This window comes from Rhynchophorus ferrugineus, unplaced genomic scaffold, assembly GCF_030347505.1.
Source record: "Rhynchophorus ferrugineus isolate W39M unplaced genomic scaffold, kcgeb_rfMv2 rfM6, whole genome shotgun sequence".
NCBI classification, from domain to species: Eukaryota; Metazoa; Arthropoda; class Insecta; order Coleoptera; family Curculionidae; genus Rhynchophorus; species Rhynchophorus ferrugineus.
The window spans coordinates 36,064,135-36,086,085 of NW_027472585.1; the positions used below are offsets into that span (position 1 = coordinate 36,064,135).

General features: G+C 33.9%; 1 protein-coding gene across 1 annotated transcript in view; it reads right to left on the reverse strand.

Annotated features, from left to right (window-relative positions):
* Positions 1 to 21,951, reverse strand: part of kl-3 (dynein heavy chain 8, axonemal kl-3) — a 36,767-nt gene that overhangs the window by 13,366 nt on the left and 1,450 nt on the right. Inside the window, exons 4-34 of the mRNA XM_076408747.1 lie at positions 20,708 to 20,949; positions 20,471 to 20,647; positions 20,239 to 20,350; positions 19,854 to 20,182; positions 19,587 to 19,758; positions 19,119 to 19,272; positions 18,936 to 19,066; positions 18,651 to 18,881; positions 17,184 to 17,389; positions 16,907 to 17,127; positions 16,702 to 16,850; positions 14,494 to 14,630; positions 14,081 to 14,440; positions 13,803 to 14,029; positions 13,641 to 13,738; positions 13,468 to 13,586; positions 11,556 to 11,734; positions 11,259 to 11,495; positions 10,852 to 11,199; positions 10,676 to 10,794; positions 7,844 to 8,003; positions 7,612 to 7,788; positions 7,286 to 7,556; positions 4,385 to 4,614; positions 4,118 to 4,334; positions 3,743 to 4,061; positions 3,464 to 3,690; positions 3,068 to 3,290; positions 2,837 to 3,013; positions 835 to 1,002; positions 560 to 775 (exon numbers count right to left, since the gene is read on the reverse strand). Of these exons, the coding sequence (XP_076264862.1) occupies positions 560 to 775; positions 835 to 1,002; positions 2,837 to 3,013; positions 3,068 to 3,290; positions 3,464 to 3,690; positions 3,743 to 4,061; positions 4,118 to 4,334; positions 4,385 to 4,614; positions 7,286 to 7,556; positions 7,612 to 7,788; positions 7,844 to 8,003; positions 10,676 to 10,794; positions 10,852 to 11,199; positions 11,259 to 11,495; positions 11,556 to 11,734; positions 13,468 to 13,586; positions 13,641 to 13,738; positions 13,803 to 14,029; positions 14,081 to 14,440; positions 14,494 to 14,630; positions 16,702 to 16,850; positions 16,907 to 17,127; positions 17,184 to 17,389; positions 18,651 to 18,881; positions 18,936 to 19,066; positions 19,119 to 19,272; positions 19,587 to 19,758; positions 19,854 to 20,182; positions 20,239 to 20,350; positions 20,471 to 20,647; positions 20,708 to 20,949 (6,333 nt within the window). The remainder of the gene's footprint in view (positions 1 to 559; positions 776 to 834; positions 1,003 to 2,836; positions 3,014 to 3,067; positions 3,291 to 3,463; positions 3,691 to 3,742; positions 4,062 to 4,117; positions 4,335 to 4,384; positions 4,615 to 7,285; positions 7,557 to 7,611; positions 7,789 to 7,843; positions 8,004 to 10,675; positions 10,795 to 10,851; positions 11,200 to 11,258; positions 11,496 to 11,555; positions 11,735 to 13,467; positions 13,587 to 13,640; positions 13,739 to 13,802; positions 14,030 to 14,080; positions 14,441 to 14,493; positions 14,631 to 16,701; positions 16,851 to 16,906; positions 17,128 to 17,183; positions 17,390 to 18,650; positions 18,882 to 18,935; positions 19,067 to 19,118; positions 19,273 to 19,586; positions 19,759 to 19,853; positions 20,183 to 20,238; positions 20,351 to 20,470; positions 20,648 to 20,707; positions 20,950 to 21,951) is intronic.

Sequence of the window (21,951 nt, forward strand, 5' to 3'; positions counted from 1 at the left end):
TTAATCTTTTTACCCTATTACATTAACAATCTTGAAAAATATCGTACTAAAATGCTATAATATTAATATACAATATATTGCTATTTACAAGCAAACTATCAAAAAAATCATAAAACTACATATATTATATATAAATCTATGTAAGCATAAATTGGGTACATTTTTGTCGAGGTCGCGGCTAGGACGACAGACCCATAACATTAAAAATCAGTCGAATGAAACTAGTAGAACCAAAAACAGTAACTAAAAGTACGACTGACACAGTCGATAGTAAATAGTAACAAAATTAGTTGGACCGAAAATAGCGACTGAAACAGTCGATAGTAAAAAGTAGTCAACTACTGAACAGTCGACAGTCAATTTCAGTTGAAAACATGAATATGTTTCTTCAGAGCTATATATTATACCAATTATATTTACGATATATTGACCTTTTGGATAGTCGTTTATTCCAATCAAAGCAGGCAAGGTCTAATTAAGCAATACTTAACAACATAATATAATCACATTAAATACACAAAATAAAATAATAATAAAAAAATTCACAGTTTCATCTTACCTTTAGTGGCAGTACTTCCCTGTTTACATCATAAAACGATGCCATGGCGATGGTCCATGATATCAAACCGGCTACATTACCACAGGCAGTTTTTGCCGCTTCGTACGTATATAACGGGTGACTAAGATAAGGATACAGGAGATCAATAACTTCAGCGTTGATAGTATCCTTCGGATAACCCTGAAGATTCTTCAGGAAGTTACTATCCGCCATAACCTAACACAGATAATACACAATAAGTGCTGGATGGTTAGGTAACTAGAAATCGGGTATACTTTGAGAGATTCAGCCCAGGATGGAGTCAGGAAGCTTTTTTCAAAGTCTGGCTTAGTCGGTTCGATCTTCCTCTTGAAATAAAGGAGGACAGCGTCCATGATCAACAAAATAAGGTACGGGGGCTTGCCTAGTTTTCGTACAGTTGCAATGTCAGAAGCTTTGATTGTCTAAAAGTTATGTTTTAAGTTAATGTTTTTCTTTTTATTATTTAATTGCGTGCCATTGTTGATGCTCCGTAGTATATTTCAAATAAATTAACACAACGCGATATTCCTCTAGAACTTATAACGAGTGTAATTCAACGCGTTTGTGTGAAGTACTTCAAAAGAGTGTCGGTGCATCCCAACGTACTCGCCAACCAACTAAATATGCTACACGATAGTGAAGTGCGTAGACTAAAACGTTTAACACCACCTGATCTGATTACTGGACATATATAAACTTTAGAATGAGCTTTAAAATAAGTCTAATTAATTAAGATAATATTTTATACAGGAGATTGCTTAATGAAGTGATTTTCTACATGCCATGTATATATAATACAGACATAAGAAATACTTATTGCCAATAGGGCAGATTGTGGAATCACGAAGAGTAATAAAAAAAATATATTTAATTATTACATTGTTACTAGTCATTTCCCACTAACCTACAATTTGTCTTCATGATAACTTAAATCTAGGTATATAACTAGGAGGACCCCTGGTCCCTATCTCAGTCTCTGGTGAAATAATGTTTATACATGTCACTGCTGTATTTTTTTATTATATGCACCTCACTACACAACACTACACAAGATCAGGTGGTTTGATTATTTTGAGCCTGTGTCCTGTTTTGGTGGTATCCAAAAGCTGCAATACTTCAATATTCTCATGAGAACTGAGTCTTTCTTCATGTTTGCAATTCTCCCTTTGCAATTCTCTTAACTTCTTGACTGACTGTGGGTATGTAAAGGTCTCGATGTAGGTAATCAGTCCTATAGTATTTTGATACTCCCACAATACCTCCCAGGACTTTGTTTATGTTACTCTTTCCAGAACATCCCCATAATTGAACACCGTATGTCCATATAGGTTTCAGTATTTGCTTATATAATAGCAATTTATTATGTACTGATAATTGTGATTTTCTTCCAATTAGCCAGTACATTTTCCTATATTTCAATTCCATTTCTTTTTTATTCTTCTTTATGTGTTCCTTCCAGCGAAGTTTTGCATCAAGATTCATTCCGAGATATTTAGCGTTGTTGCTATATGGAATGATAATATTATTTAATTTTATTGTTGCTTGTACCGTCTGATTGTAGCTGAACTGCACATGCACAGATTTACTCTCGCTAATTTTTATTTTCCAAGCTTGTGTCCAATTATTTATATTGTCACTTGCCTGTTGTAATTTTCGTGAAGCTTCTTCACAAGTGTCTCCGACAACTATAATAGTAGTATCATCAGCAAATGTAGCCAACGTAATATTCTCCATTTGTGGTATATCACAAATGTAGAGTAGATAAAGCATTGGCCCCAGTGCACTTTCTTGTGGTACACCTGCTTTAGCCTCTTTTATTGTAGAGTAAGACTCTTCTTGTTTGACTCTAAACATTGTGGTTGTAATGTACGATTTTAATAGTTCGGTGTGTTGTTTTAGTAACATTTTCTGTAGTTTATGAAGAAGTCCTTCATGGCAAACCTTATCGAAGGCTTGTGCTACGTCTAAGAATATAGCTGAGCATACTTTTTTACTTTTGTAAGCTTTTTCAATAACATCTGTTATTCTGTGGACCTGGTCAATTGTTGAATGTTTGGTAATAAACCCAAACTGGTGTAATGGTATTAGGCTTTTTCTCTCTATGATAAATTAATATTAATACAGTTGTTTATTTCAGTAAATATTGATTGAAAAAGATTTAAAAGGCTCACTGATTATAATAGCCAATAATTCCAATATGTATTATGATAACTCTTGATGAACCTATCCAAAGAAGAAATGTAAAAATTAAATTACTAGTAAAGCAGCTTCAGCAGCATCTAAAGCAGGTTTAGCCGCCAGGAGTTTCCCCTCGGCTTCCTGCTGATCCACACTGATTATAGCAACCAGATTCTCGGCACGTTCTTTCACTATAGTAGCCTCTTCTTTAATCTTATTTGCTATCTCACTAGCAGCCAGTACCTCACTTAACACCTAAAAATACCTGAATTAATAGCCAAGACTACCAACTTATAAGTTTTCCCGAACTTTTTCAGCAGCTTCCGTAGCGACGGTCATTTCCTTTTCTTTAACTTCCAGCTCCTTCTTCAGAATATCAACGCTGGCCTGGGCTTCAACTAACTTTGACAGACCTGTTTTCATTCGATGCGCCAAGACATCGATGTCGTCTACCTTCTTCCTGTACAGTTTCTGATAAGATCCCAAATAAGAGATAAAGGTCTTCGGAGTTACGTAGGTTCGTCGTCGAAATCTAATGATTAATAAATATTTGAAAATTTGAACCATTATAAGGTGCTTTAGTATAAAAATGCAGCAAAACACTAAAACACGTGACCTACTAATACCAAAATTTTCTTAATATGTAGACAAGTATTTGTATTATCTTATCTCATATCTCCTATTGATATCTCAATAATTACGTACTTGTCATAATATTTATCGCAAAAATCGGAAACACCATCATGAATCTCCGCCATTATCAACATAAGCTCCAGTTTCACTTCCGGAGTGGCCACGACTTCGTAATTCCTCAGAAAATGTTCCGATACTTCCTCCAGAGCATCTTGAGGCCATTTCTGAAACCAGTTTATGGTACAGCCTGATATTAGACCAGGAAACTTGAGAGCTCTGCTTCGAAATTTCTCTCCCACCTGAAGTCATCGATAATATTAGCAATGTTGCAGAAATATTGCATAAGCCTACCGGAGAAAAACATAGAACAACGTGAAGGTTCTGCCTGGCTCTGGTTATAAAGAAATCATACAAATTATCAACTGTTGGTGGTCTTTTTGGTTGAATTTTTTTCATAATGGGAATCAGGTCGGATTGAATTTCGTCCAGTTCGTCTTTAGCAAAGAGATTCGCGATTTCGCCGGAACTTAAAATGTTATTGATGCTTTCCAGGAAGGTTTCTTCTTTTATTTCGTTATCGGTAAATATGAAGCTCATGCCGTGACCTTCCAATCCGGCTACTCGATATAGATGCTTCATATCGTCCATTAAATTATTTACATTGTATGACCTAGAACAGTATTCTGTATATTCCTCCAAGAAATTTAAAATCAAGGAGTCCCATACCTGGTTAACTGTATCTGAAAACTTTGGTAGTTTGCTATAAACGAGGATAGTCGAGTTAAACTCTGCTTACCAGACCCACCAACACCAACCAATAAGGCATTTCCTCGCGGGGTACGTATAATTCTGGATATAATCATCAAATTCACCATGGCGTCGTGGAAAAACACCAAATCCATAGGTGTGCCGCGGACGGCTTCATTATACTCAGCCATGAACGCTGAAATTGTGTTGCTTTAATAAATCACAATGCTAACTATAGCATCGTACTGAATAGTTTCTCCTTCAGAAAGTCCCAGCTGGGTATTTCTTCATAAACCTTCGGGGCGTCGAAGCAGAAGTCTTCCGGTTCATCTCCTGTCGGTTCCGGAGGTTCTCGGAGGAAATCTACCCAGAAAGTTTCTTCTTCTGGATAATGCTCCGCGTCCTCGCTTAATTCCTCTAGTACTTGATTTTTCAAGGCTTTTACAAACCACTCCTTATCAGAAATTACAGTGAATCTAAAACGTTGACATATTAGATGCTTACAGATATCTTACTCAGAAATATTTATTGGCCAAAAAGCGAAGTAACTGATAAACAACCTAAACAACCTGTTAAATTCGACTGTCTTATAATTTATCTGAATAAAATACAGTATTTAGTAAGTTATTCAGTATATGCAGACGCGAAGCGTTAGAACACTCAAAATTGCCTTTTTGGCATTCATTACTTTTGCAGATTACATTTGTTGATTTGAAGAAATCTGTTGCAGAAGACTATCAAAGATTTCTTTCATGATGGTGATAGTACGCCTTCATACACCAATTGTTGGTTTTGGTTTCAATCGTTTTAAAAGTGAATGATGACAATGAATTCCAAGACTTATTGGATGAAAACCCAGCTCAAACTCAGATCAGACATTTGATGGATTGAAATGGAGGGAGAATGACATAAAACAGGTATTGATATAAAATTAAATTTCGAACTATTTCATTATTGTAGTTTCATCGTTTTCCTATCGAGAATCTTTTTTGTGACGTACTCTAACTGACGATAAAAAGCGGACCTAATGTAACAATTCCAAGTGCAAAATGCCATGGATTACACCAAAATAGTCATGGGAAGTTCTGCCGCATCCAGCGTACTCACCAAATATAGCACCATCTGATTACTAGTTATTCAGGTCAATGCAGCATACTTTGGCTAGCATATGGTTTTGAAATGCCGAAGAAGTGCGAAAATACATCGATAATTGCGTCTTGCCAAATCAAAATCATTCTTTACACGCTGTATCGCTATGTTGCCAGAAAGATGGAGAAGTTGTAAAACATATTTCTTTTTATTATTTAACTATTACATTGTTACTAGTCGTTTTCGACTATCTTACAATTTGTCTTTATGAGAACCTAAATCTAGGTATATAACTAGGGGGACCCATCGCCCCTATCTCAGTCTCTGGTGAAATAATGTTTATACATGTCACTGCTGTATTTTTTGTTATATACACCTCACTACACAACACTACACAATATTAGATGGTTTGATTCTTTTGAGTCTGTGTCCCGCTCTGGTGTTATACAAAAGTTGCAATGTTTCAATATTCTCATGAGAACGGAGTCTTTCCTCATGTCCGCTTGAAATTCTCTTTATTTCTTGAGTGACTGTGGGTATCTGAAGGTCTCGATGTAGGTAGCTAATCTTGTAGAATTTGGGTGCGCCCACAATACTTCTCAGGACTTTGTTCTGAAGAATTTGTTCTTTATTTATGTTACTCTTTGCAGAACATCCCCATAATTGAACTCTACTCTCGTACGTCTATATAGATTTCAGTATTTGCTTATATAAAAGCAATTTATTATGTACGGATAATTGTGATTTTCTTCCAATTAGCCAGTACATTTTCCTATAATTCAATTCCAGTACTTTTCTTTTCTACTTTATATGTTCCTTCCAGCGAAGTTTTGCATCAATATTCATTCCAAGATATTTAGCGTTGTTGCTATATAGAATGATAATTATATAGCAACCATAGATATTTATAATGTTAGATGCATACAGATATTTACTTTCGTTAATTTTTATTTTCCAAGCTTGTGTTCAATTATTCATATTGTCATTCATATTGTTCACTTTCCTGTCGTAATTTTCGTGTGGCTTCTTCATTATTTTCTTCAACACCTATTAATATTCTCATAATATTCTCCCTTTGTGATATATCACAAGTGTAGAGTAGATAAAGCATTGGCCCCAGTACGCTTCCTTGTGGTACACCTGATTTAGCTTCTTTTATTGTAGAGTAAACTTCTTCTTGTTTAACTCTAAATATTCAGGCTGTAATATACGATTTTAATAGTTCGGTGAGTTGTTTTGGTAACATTTTCTGTAGTTTATGAACAAGACCTTCATGCCAAACCTTATCGAAGGCTTGTTTTACATCTAAGAGTATGGCTGAGCATACTTTTTTACTTTCGTAAGCTTTTTCAAGAATATCTGTTATTCTGTGGACCTGGTCAATTGTTAAATGCTTGTTAATAAACCCAAACTGGTGTGTTGGTATTAGGTTTTTCACTCTATGATCGGTTTTATTCTTTTCAACAGAAGTTTTTCAAAAACCTTAGATATTACTGGTAGCAGTTATATAGGTCTATACGCTTTTATTCAGTTTGGTGACTTTCCAGGTTTTGGAATCTTTGTAATTTCCGTCATCTTCCAAATGCCTGGGACATGTTCAAGTTGGTGAGTTTTATAATTCCCTTTCTTGGTAGTTTTTGCAGTAATTCTCCTGTTATTAAATCATAGTCTGGTGATTTCCTTGGACTAATGTGAATTTTAATAACTTTGGTTAGCTCTTTCGGCGTGACTAATTCAATCATCAAATTTTCAGCTTCTAAGTAAAACACAATGAAATTTTTATTTTGATTAATATATATTGTAGCCATATTTTTTTAATAAATGGTTTTTTGAAATGAAAAAAATATCAGAATATATTACATGCACCTAATATATTTTATAATAATTACCCTTTCACAGGACCTTTCAAAAACTCAACAATATTCGACAACGTAGTCTTAAAGGGAATCAAATAACAAAGAAAAAATAAATGACCAATTGACTTTGTTTAAAAATCTCACTGGTTCTTAATCATGATAGTATATTTCTACCGTGTTAAAATAACTAATAAAACCTTACCTATCCGATATAACTCTTTCACATTCGTGCCTCCAAAGCTTTAACATTGACATTTTAGTACGACACTCCAAGCGTTGAACGGTCAAGATGCCCTGCCAGATTCTGGAAAGGTCTCGCAAATTGAAAACGTAATGGAACTTGGCGGGAGTGGGTAACATCTTTTGTTTCGTCTTTTGCCAGATATGCCTAGTTAACGGTATAAGTTTCGGCAAAAATTCCACTACCTCCTCTTCGAATCGCTCAATGCAGAAATATCCACGTCCAATTTGGCCTGAAATATACTAATTAGAGAGAATGATTTATAACGATAAGATAATTGCTGATACTGAAGATCAAGTCCATCGAAGTGGTGCTAGGTAACGTGCAATTAAATATGCAAAATTGTCTTTTCAGTCGGTGTGGTATATCGTTTCGACCTCCACCAGGATGAATCATCGCGGATAGTAACATCACATCAGCTATGAACGAGAAATCGCCGGGCTTGTCCAAACTATAGAAACCACCTTAAAAAGAAACTCACGTGTACAAGGAAGAAACAAATAGGAGAAACAAATAAACCATTTTCCATCAACTGTCGTACAATTTCGTTAGTGATTTGATCACCCCAATCATTAATTACAGGCATGTTGATGTCATCGATGAACACGCTTAAGGTTTTCCCTGCTGGAGGACCATATGTAGTTCCAACTCTTTTGTCAACATACGATTCAATAATTCGCTAAAATATTTTAAACACGTAAAATTATCTTCAAATAACGTAAATCACTTTAAAATAAATATTATACACTGTGAGTTTTCTGTAAATTCAAAAGTTTATTATAGAAATTGGTGATAATTGACGAAGAAATTTTCAATAGGTGCGAAAAACGCAATAAATTTGTTATAATTGCCTGATGTCTTTGACCAATCTCTTTGATTTTATGTCAAATTGGGAATATCTTGTGACTAATCAGTACAGTTCGTTGATTTGGAATCTGATCTGCTCTGCTTTTTGTCTAACATGATATTTACAATTTAACCTACCATCTAGGTAGATGACGAGGTATTTAGTTGATTCTGCTTGTGGAATCGGGCAACCGCTAAACGCATTAAATGATAATCAAACAGGAAAATAATAAAGCTAGACTATATGATTATAAGTTAAATATAAATGGGGAAATTGATTTTACAGTCTAATCTCGGAACCATAAAAGCATGTTTTACTAATCAATTTTTCAAATAAATGCAAATTAGAAATGAAGAGATTCAATGAAATTTGCACTGGTCGACAACCGTGTCCAGTGTTACTCAAGTCATGAATATTTATGACAACTCATTAAAAATTTAAGTTCAAAGATATATGCTGTTATGTTATGTTCAAACGAAACCAAAATTTTTTACAAAAAAAATGTCACATATCATCAAAGTTCAGTTCCAACCTTCGTAGGGTGAAGACGTACTTTTAATACGCTCCAAGCTCTAGAAAGATACCTTTCTTTAAAAAAACCCTGTATTTTATTACGGTTATTTAATTGAGTGTTAAAAACGCATAACAGATGCGGCTATCCGTCTCTCAGCAGACCTAAAGTGTAGCGAATACATGTTTACGTAACCAGACAAAAGGACTGCATCTCATTTTTATTAGTGTTTTAAAATTATTTCCCCTTATTTTACAACAGTTCTTTTGAAATTCATTTATAGTATTTTTGATCAAAAACTAGTACAAAAAATAACGTAAGTGAAAAATGAAGTGCGTGAAATAAACAATTTTTTTATCCTCTGGAAGTAAATAAAATAAAATATTAAAAATCTAAAAATGGCAAACCACAGCGATTCAACCAAATCACCTGCACACTTTGATATAAGATTAGAACAATCAGCAATAACGCAAACTCCACCATCAGAATGGACTACAGTCATTAACAAAAAACGATTGAGAAGTCCAGAAGAAGAAATCGCGAGGAAACAAATAAGAATCAGTGACTATTAGTTAGACAAACCGATAGAGACAAAAAACAGCTTTAGCAACCCGTCGGAAGATATTGAAGAGAATATACAACCAAGCCCTGAAAAAGTTGTTCCCAAACTACCACCAATAACAGTCTATAAGTTAAGAGTAATAAAACACATCCATGACCTATTGAAAACCATTACTACGAACTACACAATTAAAACACTAATGGAAATAATAAGGCGGTGTATGAAATCACCAAATTGGAAAATAATATTATTAAATGCGAACCACCCCATATAAAAAGAATTATACCACAATGCACAAGGTGCCAAGCGCACGGGTACACAAAGACTTACTGTCGCAAATCATATAAATGCGTAAAATGTCCAGGAGAACACAAAACAGGAGATTGTACTTGTAAAGTTCGCGATGAAAAAGTGATATGTGCTAACTGTAACGGAAATCATTCAGCAAACTACAAGGGTTGCGCAGTTCACAAGCAATTACAACAGAAACTCTATCCAGCCTTAAGGAAAAAAAGGCATCAACAGCAGCAAAAACAATCCACACCTACTAGTCTACCCACCAGACCAAGTCAACCAAACATAACTTATGCCCAAATAGTTGAAAATGGTTCAGCACAAAATCAAGAGACGACTTCTCAACCTACTGAAGCTAGCAACATCTCTAGATTAGAAAAAATGATGGCCAAACTAATGGATCAAATGAGTACGATGCTTGGTCTACTCACAACCGTCGTCAACAAACTTGCACATACTCTCTAAACGGAAACAACTGGGACTAAAATTATATCAAATGTATTGGCTCATCGGGCGCAAATCCAAATTATCATTAGATAGCAAGGTATTGCTGTATGAGTCTATACTCAAGCCCATTTGGTCATATGGAATCCAAATATGGGGTACCGCTAGCAAATCTAATACATCCATCATTCAACGGTTCCAAAATAAAGTGTTGCGTGCCATTGTTGATGCTCCGTACTATATTTCAAATAAAGTGATACAACGCGATATTCCTCTAGAACCTATAACGAGTGTAATTCAACGTGTTTGTGTGAAGTGCTTCGAAAGAGTGTCAGTGCATCCCAATGTACTCGATAAGCAGCTAAATATGCGACGTGATAGTGAAGTTCGTAGTCTAAAACGTTTAACACCACCTGATCTGATTACTGGACATATGTATACTTTAGAATAAGCTTTAGAATAAGACTAATTAATTAAGATAATATTTTATACAGAAGATTGCTTAATGAAGTGATTTTCTACATGCCACATATATATAATATAGACATAAGAAATACTTATTGCCAATAGGGCAGATTGTGGACTCACGAAGAGTAATAAAAAATAAAAAAACATATCATCAAATATTAAGTTGAATATCTCAGTAAATTTAAAAACCCTCACTAGTTAATTGATATTTATTTTCGAATATACCTGAACCATGTTCGGTGTAGTAGCTGAAGAAAAGTTAAAACACTTGCTCAGTTTATAATCCGGATCGAACGTTGATAAGTATCCTTTTATCATGACAGTTTTTGCTGTTCCCGGCTCACCTAGATAACAAAAATAATAAGATACTAAAAAATAATTTAAAACAAAATATTGCTAACCGATCAGTAAAACAGCCTTGTTCTGTTTAGCCGTATTGTGGATGAGGAAGGCCGTTCTTACATTGTCAACGTTAGGAACCAAGATGTTCGTAAACTCCAACACAGAATCCTTGGGATAAACGAATTCCTCAACCCTTTCACGCCAGTGTTCCCACCTTCCTGTATCTGGATTCACCACGTATTCGAAAATAGTTTCGTTCTCGCGACATTTTGGCCAGTCGTGCTTGGAAGGATGCTCTAAAGCAAACGCCTCCAACTTCGCTCGATCTTCCAGTTCCAATAATGCCCCGAGAGACCACATCGCGGAAAATAAATACAAACGCTCCAGCTGCTTGTCAGTCCATATTTCTACGACGAAAGAATCCAAATCAATGAATATTTACAAGTAAATTTCAACGAAATCTTACTGGGTTCTTCCGAAATATCCAGAATCCCCTGAAGAACAACATAACACTGACGAATATACAGTGCCTCGCGTATGAACATTTTTGGCTTCAACTTTGCCTGTAAATATCCGTGCATATCTCCAAAACTTCTCGCAAACAGTGCTCTTAGTGTATCTGCTTCCTGCTGCGATCGAGTCTTCAACCAGGCGTCCAGAATTGGAGACCAAGGCAAGACCGATGAACTCATGAACACCATTCCTAAGATTATAAAGTTTCCAAGCATGTAATGGGTATGTAAGCTTGAAAAAAAGTACATACCCATTCTTGATACAGTAGCAGGACTGGCATTGTCAACGTTATCTGGTTCGAACACCAGTTTACAATTGTTCGCCATCACAATACGGTCACCATTAGCGAGAGTTAAGGTTTTGTTGTCGTCTAATACGGAATTGAGATTCTCAATCCACACGGCATCAACTGGCCCATCTAGTACTAACCTGAAATAAAAGTTATTTTACACAGACGTTAAAAAATGGATTATATTTTTATTCAAAAATCTAATATAAAAATTTTTCCTTAACGTTGTTGTTGATGTTCAGATTTAAGATTTCAGCCTCCAAATAGTTACACTGTACTCGAACGATTGTAATATTTCAACGTTTTTATGTTCTAGCAATGTCACTTGGTATTATTTCGCAAACAATTTAACATTTTTCTGACCGTTAGCACCCTTAGGTCTTTGTGAATTCCATCACCTCTAATATACCATAGACAGTTAACAATCTTGCGAAAAACTTGGTCTTGATAATTTTGGGTCATATCGATGTTAGATTTCTTTGTGCAATTTCATAGCTGCGTACTGGGTTCAAAATTTGTTTATATATTAACAATTTATTATGGAGTACTAATTCATTACATTAGTACATTGTCGTCCAACTAATCATTAAACTTTGAGCTTCATACAAAGTTTAGGTTGATTCTATTTAACATACTCTTTTCACTTGAGCTTGACATCCAGTATCAAGCCTAAGTATTTTTCTGTGTTCGCATACAGAATCAATCTAGAACCAATTAGCACTCTAATAACTAATCCATATTCTATTTTTTATGTTAAATCCACATATATAGACTTGAACTGAGGTTAAACAGCGGTATAAATTAAATACAATATTGCCCAAGGAAACTAGCTTGTAACAACCTAAAGCATTCCAAAAACTACTCAAAATACGTAGTAATGAAACGAGAATCAATATCTGCTTGCAATACAAAACAGCTTGATAGTGTATTTATAGTAAAAAATGGTTATTCCTTTCGACTTTTCGTCATTTATCTTAGTTCAACTTTAAATTCACTGTCCTTAAATTTAGGAAACCACCCACTACAACTTCTCTCACTTAAATCAAGCTTATTAGATACTCCAACAAAAAATCAATGCTCCTTAGTTACAAGTTTCTTTAAGTTCAAGAATTCCTGCAAATAACCAATATTCAACAAAAACAATTGATACAATATTTCATATTATGCTATTATCCCATGCCTAATTTTATCCTATAACGTTTAGAATATAGCATAGACAATTATAACAGTTAAATATAGTTATTATTAGTGTTTATTGTAATAATCTTGGTAGAATTTTTTTTTATTATAAACGTTTTAATAGCTCTTTTGGTTTTCCTTTTTACTTCGAGGCTCTGATATTCTACAGAATATTGTATTGTTGTAGCTTTGAACTTAGTTAGCAGCTAGAACTTTCTCCTCTGACAAGTTAAAATGTTGAATTACTTAATTTGAATGAATGAACTTCCATCACTCAATTCCGATTGGCTCTATCTATGTGCTTTATCTTTTCCAATTCATACATTTCGGATGGAATAAGAAGTAGTAAACTGTATGAATGTATAATAGGTCGAATAGCAGATGGAGGAGTCAAGCATTTAACGGTTATGTTGGTTTGTTACGAGAAGTCATATAGAAATAGGAGTTTTCTGTGTGGTTTATAGACTGTCTCCAAGAATTATTCATGGTTTATTATTTTTCCATCATTCTTCTAATATAATTGAACAAAGGATGCAACAAATATATGGGACTTACAACTTACAACAATAACTTTGTATCAATGATTTGCATAATACCAGGCAGTCTTCACAAGAAGAATTAAAATACGAATAGACCTAAACTTGCAGAGACATATTTTAAAATTCTATATAATTTATTGATTCCATATACATACCAGCAATAATCCGTTTTCTTAAATTTAAGCGTTCTTCTCCATAACGTCGAAAAAATACCATCGGTCCAATCATTAGTTGCCACATCAAGCCTTCCAAACATTTGAGGAGCTGTGATAGCCTAAAACAGAGCAAGAAAAATACAATTGAAATGTATTTTACAACAAACAACAACTTTAGGATTCATTCTCAGCTCTCGATGGGGTAATCCAGTTTCAGTCATTGCCTTCATAAGGGTATGCATGCACATGGTCTTTCCAGCACCAGTAGGTCCTATAAAATACCAAAAAAATATATAAATAATCATTTTAACCAAGTAAAATAAGTAGTTTTTCACCTAGCACCATGAGCCCATGTCTAACCAAAGATGTTTCATACAGTTGGACTACTTTTAGATTCCAAGACGGATAATTGATCAAGCCAGTGTCGTTACAAACGTTCGTCACCGCTTTCTGGAGATCCTTCCAAGAGTGCGTCGATAATTTAATACCCGGGAACATGTCTTCGATTAGAGACAAAAACAAGGGCTCGTCTTCATCTATCAGTTTACTCAAATTCATGTCCCTATGATAAATGGAGTCTCAGAAACAAACACGATGCTGTTGGAAAAGTTACCTCAGTACTCTCATCACTATAGTCTCCTCGGTATCTGTAGGATGACTTCGTTTCTGAGCACCAAGTGTCCTCAACACCGACAAGATGTTTCTCAAGCCAAAATCGTAATGCACCTGCTTGGAGAGTTGTTCTTCGCACAACTGATACAACGTGTAAAACTTCCTGGATAGGATCACATTCTCTTTGAAGCCGCAAGAAGCCATTTTCACTCGAATGATGATCTGTCGATCGGGTACCATCATGGCGACGCTCCTAAACATTATCTTCAAATTTTCGGGAAGTTCCTGTCGTCCAGCGTAACCGGGATTCATAGTCAAGAATATTCCGAATTCTATGTTCATGGAGACGTGATCACCATCCCTTCAGAGAGATTTTATTATAAAATTGAAGACTGTTATATCATAAATAATTACATGAAAATAAAAACGGGTTTCCGTTCCTTTCGGGCCTGTAGTACTATGTAAATCTGTTGGGCCGCTACGGAAAGTACGGGAAGCTCGATCCTGTTGAATTCATCGAAACATCCCCATGTTCCTGACTGAGCTAGACCCTAAAAATATTCATATTACGTTAATAACAAAATAATATCTACGGGAGTGGACAAAATAATATGAGCACATGACATATACACTATAATTATTTATTAATAAAGTGTTGAATCAGCCATCGTAGAGTGTCTGAATAGTTTCCAATGGAATGTTGACCAATTCTTGTACCAAAACATTCGCCAATTACTTCAATGATGTTAGCGATCGAAATCTACTCCTCCTTTATATTCTAAAACTCCCCATAACGGTGCACTTCTGTTAAGAAGAGAGAAGCCAAGGCATTTGATATTCTTATGACTCTCACACGACACACGACACACGACTCTTGAAAAAATTTTCGTTCTTGGTCCTAAAGTGTATGATTATGATTTTCCGCTTAGTTATGAACAAAAACGAAAAGAAAATACCTTTTTTTGGTATAAAGTTTGCTTTTGTAATATTTATAGTAATACAACTCAAATTCGTACTCATATTCGTACTCATATATCTTAAATACATATCACGTTCTCTGTGAAGCCTACGAAGTATATTTTAACTGTCCTGTTCGGAATCAAGACAAGACATGGGCTCCACATGTTGCTTGTCATAGTTGTAAAATATGTTTGGATGGTAATCAGCAAATTTTAATTAAATGATGAATTAAATATAATAGACATATTAAATTCTATTTCTATATTTTAGGTGAGAAAAGGTTAATGAAATTTGCAACACCAAGAATCCGGCGATAACCAAAAGATCACGTTAACGACTGCTACTACTTTTGCATTGTGAATTCGAGTAGAAGACATAAAGGTAAAAGTGCAAAACCTATCGAATATCCTGATCTGGAATCTCTTCTGCTCTAGTCGCATACTGACACGACCAGTACCTGAGCCACCGAAAAAATTATCGCAGAAAAGTAGCTCATCTCTTAGTTCTCATAAAAGTAATTCCGATAAGGAGTTTTTATTTACACCAGAACAACCAAAACACCATCTTATTACTACAGAAGATTTTAACGACTTAGTTCGGGATTTAAATTTGCCAAAAAATAAAGTAGAGCTTTTAGGCTCTCGCTTAAAACAGTGGAATTTGCTTGATGATGTTATACATATATGAATACAATGAAAACATGATGGGAGACTATATTTGGGGTTTATTAAGACATAGTACCTATGAACATAAAACAAAAAGTAAAAGCGTGCACTTTTAAACTATTTTCTGCTGTTTTGTAAATTATTTTGATAGTAAAACTTAATAAAAATAATTAAAATGTTCATTTAAATGGTTTTATTTTCAATTAAAATTAACACCACGGATATTGAGAAATATCGTTCAAGCGGTTTCCTAAATAAGAAAGCAAAACTTTTTCATGCCATATATTTTCTTTCGTCTAATTACGGCCTAGAGAATTGGAATTTAATGCTTTTAAGTCAAAGTAAAATTTTGTGTTGACCCAGGTTATTTAGACGAAGGCAATGTTGCCAATATGCAACAAGATCTACTATATTATAAGGTGTTCATATTATTTTGTCTATTCTCTGTATATTATATTTTTTGAATATTTCTATTTTTATCACTAGAGGATTTTCTCACAAATTTGAAATGCATTCCATGAGAAATATTTGCCTCAATTCACTACATGGGGAAACTGGGAATGATGCTTCCTTCATTTAAGATATGATGACCAATTTGGAGCACAAGTTAATAAAGTTAATAAAGCAAAAAGCGCAACTTTACAGTTTTAGTATTACAGCAGACCAAATTCAACAACAAATTTCAACTGCATCAACGACATACTTAGTCGCAGTAACTAGTTGATAACAAATCAAAATATTTTAGCCTTATATTCTAAGTTAAATTAAAACGCACAGAAAGAATAACGCAAATAATATAAGAACCTGTCTATCTACAAATATATTTTGAAGCATCTATAGAACCAATATTATCAGTAAGTTCCGTTTTTTTTATAAAAAGAAGGTTATGTAGATTTAATCAAGTTATTCTACTTAAATATGTTTTATTCAAAAGTAACCAACACATTATTCAACGGTTACTTCAAATTAAAATATCCATCAAAATTAACTCACATACCTTAAAAATCCTCCCCAGTCCTCTAAAATCCATCTGATCAGAACAATTGAATACTACCACAAACTTTCCTAATGTCCTGCCCATGTCTTTAGTGGTCTCTGTCTTTCCTGTTCCTGCAGGACCGGCAGGAGCTCCTCCCATATTAATCCCTACGGAAAAATTCTGTATCAAAATCCTTAAACACAAGCACATTATAAATACGAACATATTGCTTGAGCTAATGTTATGTAACAGCGATCAGTTAAAGGAGTGATGGCCAATCTTTCGGTAATGCCCAAATACTCATTCTGATAAAGAAAAATGACGTCCGTAATGCGGACTAGGACGTCATCATTGTCCTCATTGTAGTAGAAACGGCATTGAGCTTGCCATTCAAAGTCCAACAATGATTTTACCCTTAATTTGCATATATTATCAAATATATCTCTACAAAATATAAATTAACACAAATTATTATTACTGATATAGAGATTATTATTTACCTTTGATGTACGTGAATTGTAACCATAGTTTCGAACTGAGTTCGCTGCATTTTCGTTAAATCTTTCGAGGTTAGATCGATGAGTGAGTTCAGCAAGTCCAAAAATCGTTGATTCGTAATTTTCATTGCTATTTTATCGAATCGGGCTCGTTTGATCGCCACTTCTGCTTCTTTCGTCCAAAGAATCTGGATACCAACCAGTCCTGCCTATTAAGAACATTTTCAACGATAATACTATGATCAAAATATACGCTTCTGAATTAAAGGAGGTATTTGGACAATTTTTTGTGGTTGCAAAATAATAAATTAAATTTGTGAGTAAAAAAATGTCAGGAAGAATCAAGGTTCAAAAAGTAACGAAATTCTTATTATTAACCAGCAAGCATGTCTAGAATGTATTTATACATTTCCAGCCAAGCTAATTGTTTATTTGTTGTGTAATACTGATTTTTGTCCATTAAATTGTGCCTTACAAATGATATTAAGTGCAATAATGTTTAAAAATGATAACATAGTTTTTAGTCAAACCAATTCATGAATATATGAAAAAACACAGATAAATGATGATGAATGATTACTGAATTACAATTAACCCCTTTAATGTTGATGATGATGATATTATTGATGATGTTAGTTTGTACATTAATGGCTTTTGCGCCATGGCAATGAATTTGCTCACACCTCACAGTTTATAGGCTAATTGGAAGAAAATCATAATTATCCGCACATAATAAATTGCTATTATATAAGTAAATACTGAAATCTATAAGGTTATACGGAGTTCAATTATGGGGATGTTCTGCAAAGAGTAACATAAATAAAATACAAATTTTTCAGAACAAAGTCCTGAGAGGTATTGTGGGCGCACCCAAATACTATAGTACTGATTGTAGGTAATAATCGAGACTTTCAGATACCCTCAGTCAGTCAAAAAATCAAGAGAATTACAAGGAGGATGAGGATGACTCCATTCTCATGTGAATATTGAAATATTGCAGCTTTTGGATACCAGCAGAACAGGACACAGACTCAAAAGAATCAAACCATCTGATCTTACGTAGTGTTGTGTAGTGAGGTGCATATAATAAAAAATACAGCAGTGCATGTATAAACATTATTTCACCAGATACTGAGATAGTTATATACCTAGATTTAAGTTATCATATAAGACAAATTGTAGGTTAGACGATAACCACTAATAACAATGTAATAATTAAATATTAAAAAAAATAAGTTATATAAAGTCATCAGCAACATTTAACGCCTTACACTGAATAATTAGACTAAATCGACTAAAGTCTTATTATAATAATTCAGTATTGTAGTTATAAGTATCGATAATAAATAAAACATGAAGAATTTGGCTTAATACCAGAAAAACAAAATATAAAGACAAAATAATAAATCCAAATAAATTATAATGGACATAACTAAGGATTTAAAAAAAGAAGATTAAGGAGCATCAAACCTGTCCACAGAAAGTCACAAATCCAGCAATAAAATCATAATCAGGATCAACCAAACATTGCGCTTGAGCTGCTATAACTCCCTTGACAGTCTCCCTGACCATCGACAGTAAACTATTTAACCAGAATTCAACTCCACCCTGACAAACTACCGGTTTCTCAAACAACACTTTCTCGCCTAAATTTGACTTCATGGCAATGATGGTATCGGTCTTTTTCTCGTCAAAATCAACCTAAAAATTGAAAATGAATAGATTTTTTTCAAGATAAGTACCTATTTATTATACCGAGTATACAGCGTCAAAAAGACTGAGCAAGTGTGGTTGGATGGAAGATGGGTCCGAGCTCTGCCCCAAAATTTCCAGAAGCACCGGATCGGAAATAAAGAAAAATCTTGGAAAACACAATCGCTTGGATTCTGGAATCGATTTGGGGTTAAGAACAACAATAAGTAAAACCTTTCTACATACCCAAGTATCCAGTTAAACTCTTCTGGCATGTTTCCAGCTGCTCCAACAGGTGAGGTAGCAATTGCCCCATGGTTTCGTCCCCTGTGCAACATTCAACTGCGTTTGGAATCTCATGAGCTCTAGTCATAATTTTAATCCAGGATTTGTCAATGTTCTATAAGAAAAAATACGTTGAAAACATTTTCACTACCGCTGAATATCATAAAATAATTTACGAAATACTGGTAAAAATATATAACTACTGTTTTTTAATTATCTATTATTGTACTTAATTAATACTATATTTTCAAAAAGTTCCAGTTTTCAGGCCTAGATATTCTATTGGTTCATTCTAATTAGGTACATTCATAAACAACTTCATGAGGCTTCAGTAACAGGCTTCACTTTTCAGTATGTGTCATTTTGTCAAGTAAATTATTTCAGAAATCGCCAGTAAATTATTAAGAAATAAAAATACGTTTATCTTACGCTAAATCTCTTGGCCTCTTGTGGAAGTTGCCTAGCAATATCGCCACCGACAAAAACAGCCTCCAAATATACCCAGAGATTCTGCACAATTAACCATTTCTCCAAAATCTCTGACGTCGTCACTAATTTGTGCACCCACAACTGTATATCCTTCTTGAAAGGTGCATTATATCTATAAAATAGAAATTATAAAGGAAAAAGTTTTAAGACATTGATTGAAAGTAAATGAAAGTTAATATTTCTAAAAGCTCTATATTTAAATCGTACCGATTACTTAATAGAGAGTTCATGACCATTAGACTGTCCTCTAAGGTCGTGATAATCTCCCCAGTTTCACTGCCCTTCAACAGAAGTTCTCCTCTGGCTTTGAAATGGCTGAACGACAATTCAACGACGGCCCAATCCGCGATAACTTGCTTCAGTTTCGCCTCAATGTCCTTCTCTTTGACAGCGCTGATGCATATATCTTCCACGTCATCCTTGTACTTTAACAGCGGCGCCTCCATCACATTCCTCAAGGTAAACGTTGGAGACTCGACGTCAAACTGATACCCGGTCAAGTTTGTTAATCGTTTCCAGTGACGGTCTTTCATGGCCTGAAAAATTACAACAATACAACACTTTTAACATGAAGACTATCTGTATTAAATACCTTGTTGGCCATAAGTTCTAACAATGGACAAGTTTCACTGAAGTCGTCAATTTTCTTCTTCAAATCTATAAAGGCAGGCCAGTCTTTCATGGCTTTTGGTAACTTACGACACCTAAAATAAATTAAAAATATTTTCAATAAATAATTTTCCCAAAACAATAGTGAAAAGGTATTTAATATCCTAACAGAATATTCAGTATTCAGTTATTTAGTCACGAAAGAACGAGCAAACCTATTTTGAAATTCCTGGAGCTCAGCAAAAATAACTTCAGTATCTACGTCACTCCACAATATGTCGAAATACCCATCAATACTTTGATTGACTGCAAGATACAAGCCATAGAGCTTATTCAGTAAAGTAAACTCCTTTTTTCTCTGGTGCAGAATCGGATAATCGTTCACCTCAAGTCTAAATATTAGTATCGTATGATTCATATGACGTATAATTATTGTGTTGCCATCGTGTTACCCGAAAAGTCGTTCTCCACTACTATACATCTCGAATCTCCTCCATAATTCATCAAAACGATCTTGAAAAGCCAATACTCTGTCGCTGGCCTCTCTTGCACTAAGACCAGGGATCATTGGACCCTTTTCCTCAAAGTCTTTGTCAAATGCTTCTACTTCCTCTTTGAAGGTAGCTACACCATTTGTTAGCTCTTCTAACAGAGGTCCTTGTACCTCACAAATATCTTCTTGTACGGTTTTAGACTAAAAGAATCCCAAATTATCAAATATAGAATAAACTTTCCTTGAGAACGCTTATTTATATACGACATTATTTATTTTAATAGACTGATCTTTTAATAATCTCAATTATTAACTTAAATACTAAATTGATTCAAAAAACTTCAAATAATTTGAATTATTATTTATTGTAAACTTAATTTACTAAAACTACTAAAATTGATAATGTCAAGTTTTTTAATTTTTAATTTAAGGTTTAATTCCAATTTAATCTTCAGTTACCATCAAAAGACAAGAATAAATGGCGTATTTATATATATTTTTATTATTAACTAATACCAAAACTGAAAAATTGTGTTGACATTAAAAATTGCTTCTAAAATCATAAACACTATTTTTAGTTTCGTTGAAATAAAATTTACTTAAAATATGAATTAACATAGATTTAGAATTTGACAAATTCAGAAAAACTGAACCATCAAACCACCACACATATTAAACTTGATAAACGATGTTCTAGAACTAAATATAGCGAAGATGCCAACATAATTTGTGCTGAACTGATACAAACTATAGTTTTTGGGTAATCTTTACTTGCTGAAAAACTATAACTCTAAAAACGAAGTAATCATGACCTGACCTAATTTTACTGATTATTGCCATTAGCAATTAACACTTAGGTATGCCGAAAAAATATCGAGATATCGTTATATCGATATTATTTGACAAAAATGTTAATATTTTTGGTCGATATTTTTTCAAAAACAATACATTTCTTCTATAAACCTTTTAAATTGGTACTTAATTTATCCATATTTTTCGATATTTTTTCCAAAAAATTAAATATATTTCTATAAACCTTTTAAATTAGTACTTCAATATTTTAGTACTTAATTGTAAGGGTTTATAAAAAATATCAATAAATATTTTTAAAAATATCGAAATCGATATATCAATAATTTTAAAAATATTAATATATCGAAATATCGACATTTTTCTCGGTGGCACGTATATCTTGTTATTCCT